This window comes from Lissotriton helveticus, chromosome 5_1 (assembly GCF_964261635.1).
Source record: "Lissotriton helveticus chromosome 5_1, aLisHel1.1, whole genome shotgun sequence".
Lineage (NCBI taxonomy): Eukaryota > Metazoa > Chordata > Amphibia > Caudata > Salamandridae > Lissotriton > Lissotriton helveticus.
Window position 1 is genome coordinate 48,354,733 of NC_136065.1, and position 14,553 is coordinate 48,369,285.

General features: G+C 45.3%; 1 protein-coding gene across 1 annotated transcript in view; it reads right to left on the reverse strand.

Annotated features, from left to right (window-relative positions):
* LOC144754118 (butyrophilin subfamily 3 member A3-like) overlaps positions 1–14,553 on the reverse strand; it is a 602,932-nt gene that overhangs the window by 554,867 nt on the left and 33,512 nt on the right. The window contains exon 3 of the mRNA XM_078641685.1: positions 5,030–5,389. Coding sequence (XP_078497811.1) covers positions 5,030–5,389 — 360 coding nt within the window. The remainder of the gene's footprint in view (positions 1–5,029; positions 5,390–14,553) is intronic.

Sequence of the window (14,553 nt, forward strand, 5' to 3'; positions counted from 1 at the left end):
AAGACGTTGGCAACATAAGCCTAAGAGCCTGATTCACGTGGCTTTCAGGGGGACTGGATAACAGACATACTAACGTTGGACACAACTATAACTGCGTCTTTATATTCGGCCATGGAAGGAAATATGCATATTAATCATGCACATATAACATATGATGGGGAACACGTAGGGACACATAACAGGGCAAAATTCAATTTTCCTCACTTTATATCCCTGCGGTCATTCTAATCTAGGGTCTACAGGCCCTGCTAGCCTAGGTCATTTCTGGTCATAGTCTTCCTGGTTCTGGTCAAATTGCTTCTGGTTCTCCTTGATCTGATCTCTACGGCCTTGGCCCTCCTGTCTCTGACCTTTCTTCCCACTGGTCTCCTGGTACTGGTCCTCTTTGTTCTTTCTACCTGGGTCTGCTACTCCTGGCCCTGGTCATCCTAATTCCTCTTGTCCTGGTTGGTGCTCCCAGGCTGTTCTAGCGCTCTTTTTCATTTTGGTCCTTGGCCTTCGGATGTATGACATTACAACGCATGCTTTTACCACGCATGCCTTTACAACGTGGTTTTTACAACGCAAACCTTTACAACGCATAGCGCTTTGGGGTGCTGGATAGTGAATAGTTTAATTTACTATTCTAACTCCAGTCCCCGTGGACACTAGGGAAGGTGTTGGATAGTAAATTAAACGTATTCCCTATCCTAGAGCGCCCCCCAGCGCAATGCGTTGTAATGGTTTGCGTTGTAAAAGTTGCGTCGTAAAGGCACTGCGTGGTAAAAGTTGCGTCGTAAAGGCACTGCGTGGTAAAAGTTGCGTTGTAAAGGATGTTTCCCATGGCCTTCTATTCCTTCTACTTCTGGTCCTTCTGTTACACAGGAATCACGTTTACTGGGTCGAGATCCCCCTGTTCAACAACCGCTTTGCCCTCCTGATCCTTCTCACCCTGGTCCGGGTGCCACTAGTCCTGTATTTTCCTTGTCCTGTTCCATATCGTCTCTTTCTTCCTGATGACCTCTGGCATTGACAACACTGGTCCTCATAGATTATGTCTCAATAGGCCTGGTTTTTCTTGTCCTGTTCCTCTTGGCTCTGTCCGTTCTAGCCCTGCTGGTGGTCCATGTTCTGGTCCTCATACTCCTACTTGTCAGCAACCTGCTCCTAGTAGTCGTACGCCTTCCACCCCCAAACCCTCTCCCTAATGGCCTTTGGTACAAGCTCCAATCCTTTCACACAGATTGTTCTGTTTGTTTTTTGTGGCTTAAATGTTTATTTTGCTGTCAAGTACAGAAACGAGGACGCCGTAGAGACAGGACCTTGTCCACCTAAACACTGTTTAGCATGTTAAAAATCAAAACTACCATTCCCAAGATATATTGTTCAGGTGAAAAAACATGTCAGTGTGTCTGAAGGGGCTACTCATGACATGGGACCAATAAGCACCTTTGCCTGTAACCCACTCCACTGGGTGAATACTATGAAAAAGTGCATTTATTTACAGGCAGCAGAGTGAACTCCTCCTGTGCATTATCCAGGGGCATTACTTTCTTGGCTCCTGCTATCACTTTCCCATTCCACAGAGGCCTCAATGCTCAATGTGCCTCCTGCAAGTGGCCTAAAGCACTGTGCCTCCAAGCACCAACTTCCTATGGTACTTGCCACTCCCTCTGGGGCCCAGATACCACCTATCTGTCGGCATTAACTGCTTGCTGCTGTTTGTCAACTGCTTCTGCATGGCGACATTTAAAAATACTAAGCAAGCACAACCCTCCTTAAAGGGAAAAAGACGTAAAAACAGAGGCTGAGCCACACGTGCAGTTTCTCAAACACGGAACCGCGCTTGCCTTAACCACGCATGTGCGTGGTTAAGGCAGTGTACGGTCTAGATGCTGAGATGGAGGGGCAAAGGAAGTTGAAGGATTGGAAGAGGAAGCGGACAGGTAAGTGGGGCTGAGGTAGTTTTTAGGACCCCGGGTTGGGGTTGTTTTCAGGTCTGGGGGCAGGGTAGTTTTTAGGGCTGGGGGAGTGTGGGTTGTTTCAGGGGCTCAAGGGGTCAAGGTAGTTTTAATAGATCAGGGTGGGTCAGGGTAGTTTTTAGAGCTTATGGCAAGGTCATTTTTAGGCCTCGGTCGGGGGTTGGTACGTTTTTGGCCTCAGGGTGGTTGGGGTTGTTTTTTGGGCCCAGTGTGGGGTCGGGCAGTATTCTGGGCTCAGGGGGCGGTCAGGGTACATTTTAGGGCTCAGGCGTGTTGCCTCTTGTTTGATCTTTACCACACATCCCGTTACTAGCCATTCCTTTACCACGAAATTGTGTGATAAAGCCATACGAGGTAAGGGAATGCGTTGATCACATTTGTTGTTTAGGCAGCCTAGTAGAGGCATACGTGGTTTAGCCATGTGTGCCTCTATCATACAACCCCCTTAAAATGAAGCCTAGTGCTAGCACAGGCATTCCATAAGAAGCCCAAAAACTGTCCAATTCTCAAAAATCATCCAAACCTTTATCCTGATAGCATCATGAACATAAAAAAACAATGAATTCTCATAATTGAATAAAGTATTTAACAGGCTTTAAACCCATACTCGTTAATCTAAATATCTGTCTGCCATAACCTGAAGCTCCTGAAATGAAATTTGATTTCTACATTTTTTATCTGAATATGAAAATAACATAGATAACTTTATTCAAAATAGATGTTACTGTTACTGTTTTTCATCTGTAATTAATTTATGTACTTACCTTTGTACAAACTATTCTATTTTTGTTTATGAACTTACATTCAAATGCCTCACACATGTTGCATCCTTATTACAAGATGTCCACTACCCTACCATTATTTGTGTTCTTTCTTTCCTAATGACAGGCTAAATAAAGACCTTCATCAAACTATTTTTCTGGCAGCCAATCAACCTGCAGGTCTACAACTTAGTCTTCGGCCAGATACACAACAAGGATTTTGTTCTATTTGTATGGCCTCTATCTGGAGTCAGTGTCATTACCCTGTGTCATCTGACCTGCCTGTATGACATCATCAGCCCGATATGGAGTCAGTGTCATCACCCCGTGTCATCTGAATCCACTGTGTAAAGCTATCTGAGCTGAGGATGAAGCAAGAATCATCAGGTGCAGGTACAGGAACTGCAGGAAACACTTTCTACTACCCATAAGGAATCACTGTCCACATAGGAGAAGGCAGGTCAAGAGCATCAGTACCAGGAAACATCCACAAGGGAACCGGATGAAGAGAGAACAAGAGGTTACTATCACAGGAAGTATGGAAAACACTTCCTACTACCCACAAGGAATCACTGTCCACGTGGGATAAAATGAATCAGTAACAACCGACATCCACAGTGGTACCAGATAAAGCGGGAACAAGAGGTTACTAGCACCGGAAGTATGGGAAATGCTTCTAAAACTCAGAACAACTCCATGTTAGATGACTTTGTTTAATGTAAAGCACACCAACACCAATTTGATTCCAGAAGTGCTCTAGAAAACGTAGAAATAAATAATATGTACTGACATAGAAAACCTGGGAAGCCCTTCAACCACTCATAACAACTCCATACAGGCACAGGATGAAATAGGGAAAAAGGGGGTCTGCGAAAGGCACATTTAGAAAGATTTCTACTTGTCTCAGTCACTTCATATTTGGGTGGAATAAACAGAATCAGTCACTAAGAAAGGCACTCCAGGAAGCACTTGTTCAGCAAATACCCACTCCGTAAAAATGCAACGACAAAGCAGCAAACGTAGGAGGCAACGGTTAGTGTCGAGTGTAGTTCATGAAGCAGCTCTACAGTAGTGAAATTTTTTTAGTAGTTTCCGGGGCAGATGACCAGGGGGGCAGTTTTGACTGTTGATTTCCCTGATATTACCACAAACATTGTCTGCATCAAACACAAATGCATGCAGTGTCCAATACCTTGCAAAATACCCATACAGCGCATATAAAAAAGTTCTAAATTGTCTTGATTCAAAATGTGGGTCACTATTTTAGCTTTTGTGCAAAAAGGGGAAGGGGAGCTTGTAGGTCCAGCATGCAATGTTGTTTCATTGAGACGAGTGGGATCGCAGAATAAACTCATTTTGGAGCACCATCTTCCCTCATTTTATTCTCCCACACATTTTCCTATCACATCTACACCACATGGCCCCTCACCCACACTTCACCCATACGGCTTGGGAAAAAGATCTCTGCCAAAGAGCCCCTCACAGGGTGCCCATCAGGCATTGCAGCGCCAGCCTCACGAGGAGCAAGCCCTATGATGAAGCAGGACACTCAACCGGATGTGTGAGGGCTCCACATCCCATATTGAGAGCGACCCTGACTCTACTTTAGAGCAAGGGTGTTGACCAACCCAACCTCCAGCATTTACATCCCTCCCCTATAGGACCTGCATACTCCTTCGTTGCTACGTTAACTATTTTAGCTATCTGGTTTTTCTAACAGGGGCTGCTTTTATTTTGATGTCCAGGCCTATTTTTGTCCCAGTCCAACCCTGCCCCTACCACAAGCAATCACTCCCTATGGGAAGTGAATATAAAGCAGGCACAAGTCTCCGTCACACTGAATCTAGGATAATACTAAATAAGCTACTGCCTTCTGTTTATGTTTATGCTATAAAATGACCACACACAAGCATATACACATACATGCATACATATATTAAAACTGCATATTGACAAAGAATGAAAAAGCATGAACTGGTCCATTCAAAGGAACCATCCAGAGCAGTTCTGACACTTAGAATGAGTTCATACGAGGTGCCACAATCACTCTTTAACACAGATCTCAGTACTATACGTCCATGGAAGCTTATGGTGGAATCAAAAGAGCTACTCTGAATTGTCACATTGCACTAAAACAAAACCATGACAAAACATAATACAAGAACATGGGGGGGGAGGGTGGGGAGACATTCTTGCCAATGTGAAGATCAGCACAACACTTTTCTATCAAAGGATCCTATTCTGTACAGATGATTTTCAAATCCTATAGTATTACAAAACTACAAATGACTCCACATGGGCACTGACCTGCTACCTGTAGCTCAAATTCCGCATAGGTATCCACATCCCGAGTTCTGAAGGCGCACATGTATCGTCCGGCATCGGAGCGGGTGAGATTGATCAATGACACGGCCACGCCTCCCTGTGCAATGTCTTTTTTGATCATTTTTGTCCTCCCTTTATACTGCTCATCTGGCTTATCGTCATATTCCGTCCCATTGTCATAGTGATGCACGAGGTAGATTTGATGTTCTGTTTTCCAGAAGACTTCCATTTCCACTGCACTAACAGGGGGGTTGAGATGGCAGGAAAATATGGTCTCCCCACCAACAATGTCACAAATGGGCTGGCTGGGTCCAACCGCCTCCACAGACTGCACAGCTGCACCTGTCAAGGAAAACAGAAGATAACAACTTTCAGCACAAATGATAAAGCAGATGTGGTTCTGCTCACAGGGTGCACACTGGAAGGAACCAGCCCAGGCATGTGTTATTCTGTAAGGGTTTTATTTTCTACTCTTGCAATCTATGCTAATGTATGTTTCCTTTCATGTAAGCAGGTCTTGTTAAAGGCAGAGAGCTATTTGGCCATTGTGTCATTGGACTCAACAATGTATGTCCTGAACCTTCAACAACCACATCCAATGTGTTAGTTGGGCTATTCTGCACCTGAGTGAAAATTTCTTTAGAAAAGTAGGCATCATTATACAACAGGTAGCAGGGCACTACTGCACAAGCAGGAAGGAGACACCATTTTCCGCCACTGATAGTGGTGAACATTGCCATAGTAACATTTCAGTGCCAATCCACATTTTTATCTATATAAATGGGCTTCTGCCCCCACCTTCCACATGCGCTGCAGGGGAATGCAAAGGTTTATTTGGGGTTTACAAAGCCAGGCAAGGCTGGATTTGCATGGCGTTGTAAAGGAATGCATTGCAACACAGCAGCGTCAGCTGTGTTGCGTTACATTTCTTAGTTCAAATGTGTTTCATGCAGGGAGCATGGGCATTCCCGTGCATCCACCCATGGATTTCACGCAATTACAGATTTACTTAGGTTTGTAAACCTGGAATTGAGTGAAATCAGTGCACCTATCACAAAGAGGGTTAATGCGGAGAAACATGTTTATTTCTCCTCGTTAATTCCTCTTTCTATGCATAATGCATCCTTTGGATTGTTTTTGTGGAGGAAGGTATTTCTTTCGGCAGTAAAATAAATCCTGCCCGTAATGCAGGCACCCTTGTACTATGGTGCATAGGTGCCTGCATTGGCACTAGGCAGCCACAAGAGTGAAAGATCTAGAAGAGAGCTACAGAGTGCCATATCTTGGAAGATAGAGCACTTTTCAGTTATCTCCTGCTCATGTAATGCAGCACAGCAATACCAAAGGGGATGATGGACGGAGCGTTTGAGCAAATCAAACACCCACCCCAAGTCAACTGACCTGGGTTTAATCCATCATAAAATTTTAGCTCGCTCCACCACCCCAGTTCAGACATGGCGATATGCAAATCAGTCTGACCCTGTGCCTCATGGGAACAGTCCACCCCGAATGACTGATTTGCATATGCTTGGGTTCAAACTGGAATGGCTAGGTGAGCAAAAAAACAATGGATTTAGGCCCAGATCTCTGTACTGGGGTGAATGTATGACATTGTTCTACATTCTGTCCATCAACTGTGTTTTTTGCATTTGTCACCCCGAGTGGGATGGGTATGCTCAGACGTAAGTCCCATGCTCTTCATGCCACTGGAATCAAGCTATCCTGGCTGATGAGGGCTGAAAGCCCAAAACTGGTCCTAGGATGCTTGTTTCCAGTCCAGGGAGGACCTGGCTTGGCTGTTCGGGCTGGACTGTTCCCATGGGGCACAGGGTCAAGACTGATTTGCATAGGGCTGGGTTCAAATGGTATGGCATGGTAAGCATACAAATGATGGATTTAGGCCCAGATCTTTGTACTGGAGTGAATGTATGACATTGTTCTGCATTCTGTCCATCAACTGTTATTTTGCATTTGTCACCCCGAGTGGGATGGGTATGCTCAGATGTGAGTCCCATGCTCTCCACACCACTGGAGTCAAGCTATCCTGGCTGATGACGGCGGATAGCCGAAACCGGTCCTAGGATGCTTGATTCCGGTCCAGGGAAGACATGGCTTGGCAGTTCGGGCTCGACTGTTCCCATGAGGCACAGGGTCAAGGCTGATTTGCACATGGCCATGTCTGAACTGTGGTGGTGTGGAGTGCAAAAAAACGATGGATTTAGGCCCAGATCTCTGTACTGAGGTGAATGTATGACATTGTTCTGTATTCTGTCCATCAACTGTTGTTTTGCAATTTTTACTGTGCTCTCCATGCCCCTGGAATCAAGCTATCCTGTCTGAATAGGTCTGAAAGCCTGAAACCGGTCATAGGAGGCTTGTTTCCAGCCCAGGGAGAACCTGGCTTGGCAGTTCGGGCTGGACTGTTCCCATGGGCCAGAGGGTCAAGACTGATTTGCATATGGCTGGGCTCAAACTGGAATGGCATGGTGAGCAAAAAACAATGGATTTAGGCCCAGATCTCTGTACTGGAGTGAATGTATAACATTGTTCTGCATTCTGTCCATCAACTGTTGTTTTTGCATTTGTCACCCAGAGTGGGTCGGGTATGCTCAGAAGGGAGTCCTGTGCTCTCCATGCCACTGGAATCAAGCTATCCTGGCTGATGAGGGCTGAAAGCCCGAAACCGGTCCTAGGATGCTCTTTTTCATTCCAGGGAGGACCTGGCTTGTCAGTTCGGGCTGGACTGTTCCCATGGGGCACAGGGTCAAGACTGATTTGCATATGGCTGGGCTCAAACTGGAATGGCATGGTGAGCATACAAATGATGGATTTAGGCCCAGATCTTTGTACTGGGGTGAATGTATGACATTGTTCTGCACTGTCCATCAACTGTTGTTTTGCATTTGTCATCCCGAGTGAGATGGGTATGCTCAGATGGGCGTGCTCTCCACGCCACTGGAATCAAGCTATCCTGGCTGATGAGGGCTGAAACCATTTTGCCAATGTGCAACATTCCGTCCATCATCTTGTGTGTTTTGCTGTTCGCCCTATGTGGGAAGGGTATGCCCAGACGTGTGTGGAAAAATAAATTTTGCCATGTTCTGTGTCCCTACGTGTTCCCCACCTTATGTTATATGTGCATGATTAATATGCATATGTATTCCCTTATGATCAATTAAAGGCGCAATTCTAGTTGTGTCCATCTCTAGTATGCCAGTTTCCAGTTCTCGTGATAGCTATGAGTATTAGGCCTATGTAAAGTTATGTTGCCACGTTTCACAGTGTGCACGTTAATTCAGTAAAAGTCCCCGTCTCTAGGCCTCAAAAGGGCCCGGACACCAGATTCAGCTCCTGTCTCCTGAACCCTCGCTGAGGAGCGATACAGCCCCCACCTGTATCCCTGACCCTTCACTTACTTCCTGCCTCACAGTGCCCGGCTCGGACTGGCTCTGCCTACCAGTCTGCCAAGAGTATGTTATGATTCTAGTTATCAGTCCAGCTCTCCTTCTCTGCATTCCTAAACTACTGAATCGCATCAATAGTTTCAGTCATCGTCTAGCCTTTACGTCTCCATGTAAGAGAAATACTGTATTAATGGTCATTTAATATTCCCTGCACTCGCACTACATGTAGAATAATGCATGCACCAGTCTTAGAGTCTGTTAGCCTTTGCCCTGATAACTTTTGGATTCTATCAACATGTTCTCTAAACATCAGATACTAGATAATGTTTAGGTACATGTCGCTCTGACTCTCCAGACTTTAGTCTCCTCTTCTAGCGCAGAAGTCATAGCCCCCAGTTTCTCCTAGTAACACGTCATTGCCAGCTTGCGCGCACCACTAGGTCAGAGGTCCCGGCTCCTTAGGTAGCCCCCTCCATGTTTCCGCCCCATTTATGACATATTCTGTTACGTTTACATCACATGTCTATGTATACGCCTCTTGTTACACCCATTTTATGCCTTATCTTTCGCGACTGCTACAAACCCCGCCCACTGCTACGCCTACTGTATGTACTGCAATGCAATTGTTTAACTATATATACTTGTGCACTGTTATTAAAGTTACCCCCCTTATGCCCCGATCCTGCCCCTGGCAGCTGCCATCCTATTCCCGTGCAGGTTGTCCTGTTGCTGTCCTTTATGCCTGTATTAAAACCTGCAAACTCCAGCTACCTCGAATCTTGACTCTTATTTATTGAGCTATCTGTTATTGTATATCCTAAAAAATAGATCCGGTATTTAATTATTTATTTACCACATAATGGCGCCCGAATAGGGACTTGCCCTTTCCCCACGCGCCGGAGAAGCCACGCCAGCCCCCTGACCCTCTGCAGCCGTGACGGAACCATCCTGCGCAGCGGCAGATATTTCTGCTTCAAGTATCCCTCAGGCCCACGGAGGAGACGGAGGTTGCGGTCCAGCATCCAGACGAGGCGGTGGAGGAACGCGGCGAGTCCCGACCAGAGCCCAAGCCGAGAGTCCAAGGTCCGAGGTATCCGGAGGCCCACCCGTAACTGAAGTCCGAAGTTCGTAGTCCGTCGTCGTAGCAGTCCAGTCCAGTCCGAGGCCTTCCGTTCTTGCTGCCCGGTGAGTACCGTTGCTGGGGTAGTATCTAGACAGGGTCAATTAATTTGTCTCTGGTCCGTGGGTTTGGGTACGCAAATCCAACACGAAGTGTCCACCTAGGTGGATGCGGGTCCTGACGTGTCTCTTTATGAGACCGGTATGTTTCGTACTGTTTCAGCAGTGCATCTAGTAATTCTAGTAAGTTTCTGTTCCAGTAAGTTCTGTTCTCGAGAAATTCATGTGTTTCTGTTCTCAGTATTCCAGGTAATGTTTTTGTCCGAACTGTTATTTTAACTGTTATTTCAATGTATTTTTATGTCGTGGTATGAATGATCTGTTATTCAATTTATCATTGTGTTCATTGTGTATTGTATTGTGTCCGAACTCCAGCTTAGTCATGCCTCTGTTCTCAAAATTACGTCAGTTAAAAACTAGAAAAGGTCTGCTCGAGGAAGCAGTTCCTGTCCCGCCTAGGGACAGTCCAGGTCATTTTATGTATCAAAAGCATGGCATAAGTGCCATATTATATCTAGATTTATGGGTCGAGTACACCAAGGAATTAGAAGAGAAATATAGATGGCCTGTATCAGGCACATGGGATGCCGAGTGCATCATGCGAGTAGAGGAAGCATTATGGAAAAAGAAAGCCAGACAGTCACAGAAAGATGCCATCGAGTTATGGCGCAAAGAATCTCATAAAAGAACCGAAAAAGAAATCAGAAAGTCAGAATTAAGTAGAGAATCCTCGGAAAGAGCCCAAGAAAGGGAATTAATCGAAATAGGTGAACGAGTTAAAGCCGAACAGTCAGACAGACAGAGGAATGCCCTTATTAAGGGTATGTACCCTCTTCTTGCCGAGGGCTTGCCAAAAGCAACCCCGGAGGCATCCAGTAATTTTCCGCCGCCATTAGTTCCGACCAAGCTACGTCACAAACCGACCGCAGCTGATATTTTTCTCTCGTCCTACTTGGACGACACAGTCCCCGAATATGCAAATCCTGCTCCGCCAGCTCCTGTAAATAATGTAATTCTTGCTCCTCCAGCCACCGGGGCACCTGTTACAGCACCCGTTACGGTACCCCCGGTCCAGCCTACATTACAAGTACCCGCTACACTGGTCACTCTGCCAACACGAAGAGTATCAGTCGACGATTCCAGTTTAGGGGCCGCGGGAGGGGGTCCCCCGGGAACCCCGCCGCCACACAAGCGTGTAATTTTAGCCGAGTTACATGAACGTGCGTTACAGCGTACGCCCAAACATCAGTCCGTTGCAGATATCAGGCGAGCTCTTACCGAATGCCGTTACGATCCAGTCCCAGGTGATGATAGTATGGTTATATATTCATTGCGTGTAAGACGGGTGACCGAGTATTTGGACACCCTACCGAATATGAAAGAAGATCTAGACAGAATGTATCGTTTTATTCGTACAGGAACAGACCCAGAAAGTGTTGGCGAAGTTATTTCTCTAAGGAAAGCTGAGACCCAGCTCATACTATTAAAGTTTCTAATTAATTGTTTAATAAGGGAACAAGATTCCCCGACTAAAGATCCGACCGAAATGAGAGTTCTGACAAGGTGGAGTGATAATATAGCCGAGGGTAAACACAGGACCATCAGTAGTATAGAGAGTATGTACAAGAAAATACGTAAAGAAATAATAAGGTTACACGAACAACGCAAAGAAGCACTAGTAAGCGAAAAAGAAAGTAACTCTGATACTGAGGAAGTAGAAGACGAGAATCCCACCAGAATAGCGTATGTAGGTAGAACTAGACTTTCCGACCGACATTCACGTCTAGACTACAAGAAAACTGTTCCTCCTCCAGCACCAGAACAAGGTTCTCTAGAACAAGTATTTCAAGCTACCGATCACATTCTGAAATTACGAATCGGTTATAGTGAACTTAGTACCATGCATGAACAAGAACTAGCCCGATCAGCAGTCCGGTGGACTACTGATTCTACCACTTTTCCAGACGAAATAGTGGCACAAATGTTTCTGAAACTGCCCCCAGCCGAGCAGCGACTGGTGGGTATGTATATGATCCAGCACCTCATTACACTGTATGAGGGTCAGCATTCCGATCCAGGTCCGTTACATGATGTATTGAACGAGTTACTCCAGTATAGATGGAAAGGTCTAGGTACTGATTTAATTAGTGTCATTCTAGAACAGCGCCACAAATATAGAACGTTCCTGAATCCGCATTTTGTTCATGTCTCACCCCCAGAAAGTAAACCATTCTACATAGATAGACAGCATCCGTTACGAGAAGTACACCCAGTTAGGACACCAGCTGGTGAAATGCAACGAGTATTTGTTTACACCCCGATTACAAAGATGGAACTCTTAGAGATGAAAAAGTTAATTCCCTGTCACGACAAAGATCCAGCAGGGTTCCACCGTGAATTAAAAGACATGCTCCGTATGGGAGAATACACGTATCCAGATATAATTAAAATGTTAAAGGTTCTGTTACCTGCGGGCACATATGAAAAACTCAAAGAAAAAGAATGGGAGGTGGGAGAGAAAAAGATAGATTGGGCAGCTCTAGAAGCTGAAGAAAATACACGTGTACCAGGTACCGGTCTAGGAGGTAAATGTAAGGAATTACCTGAGCTGTTAATACAAGTTTTGCCAAGATTACTAGCCACGAAAAAGGAAGACTGGGATGCAATCTCAGCCTGTAAACAGAAACCAGACGAAGATACTAGTGATTTTTATTCTAGATTCGAGAAGTGTTTTAGCATTAACAGTGGTCTCAAGACGAGTAGTGAGTCATACCCTCATCTTTTTGTTACTAAACTTGTCGAGAATTCAAGTCCACAAGTTAAAAACCGAGTTTTGAAAGTCGAAAGTACCTGGCAAGCTAATACCCCGTCCCAAATGCTTCAGATGCTTCAGTATCACCAGAATAGAATCAGAGAAGAGCAAGATCACGAAAGGAAACGTATGAAAGACACGAAAATGAAAGTATTAGTTGCACAATCTGTTCCTCAAGACAGTCAGAAGAGGGGTCCGAATCAAGCCAGTCATCCTGCAGTTCCTGTTAAAGGGACCTGCAATTATTGTAAACAGCCAGGTCATTTTATAAACGAGTGTGCAGTTCTGAAACACAACATAGCTACCGGTAAGACTAAAGAAAGACCACGTCCGCCTAGACAAGAACAAGTTTCACAGACTTCTCAGTTACCGCAGAATGCACATCAGACAGTTACAGTACCGCAGCCTATTGCTGCAACACAGCATGTTACACAGCAAATGTACCAGTATGCACAGTCCGAGTATCCAGAGTACCAGCAGTATTCATGAAACAGCCTAGAGAGGGAGGTAGGCTTGCCTCTCATCGAGATACCTGTAGATCAAGAGGGTCCCTATGTTCACAGTCAAGTATTAGGGAAAGACAGAAAGTTTCTGATTGATACAGGGGCAAGTAGGACTACTATCAGTCATGACGAGGTTCCAGGGGCTCCGCTCTCAGGCTCTAGAAATGTTTCCCTTGGATTTTCAGGAAAACCAATAGTTAACGAGATTTCCAAACCAGTTACTCTAGAAGTAGGTCCATTGTCCCGAACTACTGACCTGTTACTTACGAAGTCATGTCCAGAAAATTTGTTAGGTATTAAGACACTGAAAGAATTAGGTGCAGTTATTTGTTGCTCCCCAGAAGGAATACGTTTGTTTTTACGTGACTTCAAGGGTCACTATGTATTACGTGATTTTGATCCAAGACTATTGAATGTCCCGCAGCATCTATGGGCACAAGGTCCAACTGATGTTGGTTTTATGCAAATCACACCCCATCGTGTGACTCTGAAACCAGGTGTAGTGTTACCACGAATCAGACAGTACAGATTGCCACCTGAGGCTGTAGCAGCCTTATCCAAAATTATCGACGAGCTTATTGCTCAAGGAGTGGTTGTAGAAACTGACTCCAATGTATGTAATTCTCCTATCATTCCAGTCATGAAACGTACTGATCCAAATGCACCTCCAGTATATCGATTAGTGATTGACCTTCGAGAACTTAATAAATGTATTATTCCCCAGTACCCAGTTGTCCCAGATATTTCTTCCCTATTGACAGCCATTGATTCTGAAGCTACATTTTTCACAGTCATAGACCTTAAAAATGCATTTTTCAGTGTCCCCATTCATCCAGACAGCCAGTTCCTTTTCGGATTCTGTTTAAATGGAAGGAGCTATAAATTTACACGAGCTCCTCAAGGTTTCACAGAAAGTCCTAGCATTTACAGTCAAGCACTTAAGAGACAACTAGACAATATTCACATGCCAACTGACACTGCCCTGCTCCAGTATGTCGATGATCTACTGATCACAGCCCGTTCTGAACGTGACTGCGAGCGAGCGTCACTTACAGTTCTGTATTTCCTAGCCGAGATGGGGCACAAGGTGTCCCCTTCGAAGCTTCAATTCTGTGTCCAGCAAGTGATCTATTTAGGCCACTTACTGTCCAAGAGGGGTAGGCAGTTGACACCTGACCGTATCCAGTTAATAGCGAGTCTTCCTCAGCCCAAGACCCAGAAAGAGGTACGTGCTTTTATCGGCCTCACTTCTTATTGCAGACAATGGATTCCTCAATATGCATTCCTAGCCAAGCCACTGATACAGTTAACGACACAGGAGGCAGCCGTATCGACTGTCCTCCCTTGGACATCTGAACATACACTTGCTTTTAATGAATTAAAGAAAGCCTTATGTCAAGCACCTGTTCTAGCAACACCGAACTACAGTAAGCCTTTCACACTTTTTGTCACAGAACGCGAAGGTACAGCATTATCTGTTCTCACACAAGATCAAGCAGGACAATACAAGCCCTGTGCTTATTTTTCGAGCACACTAGATCCAGTGGCCCAGGCCCTGCCTGCGTGCCTCAAGTCAGTTGCAGCCACAGCACTAGCTATCAGACAAAG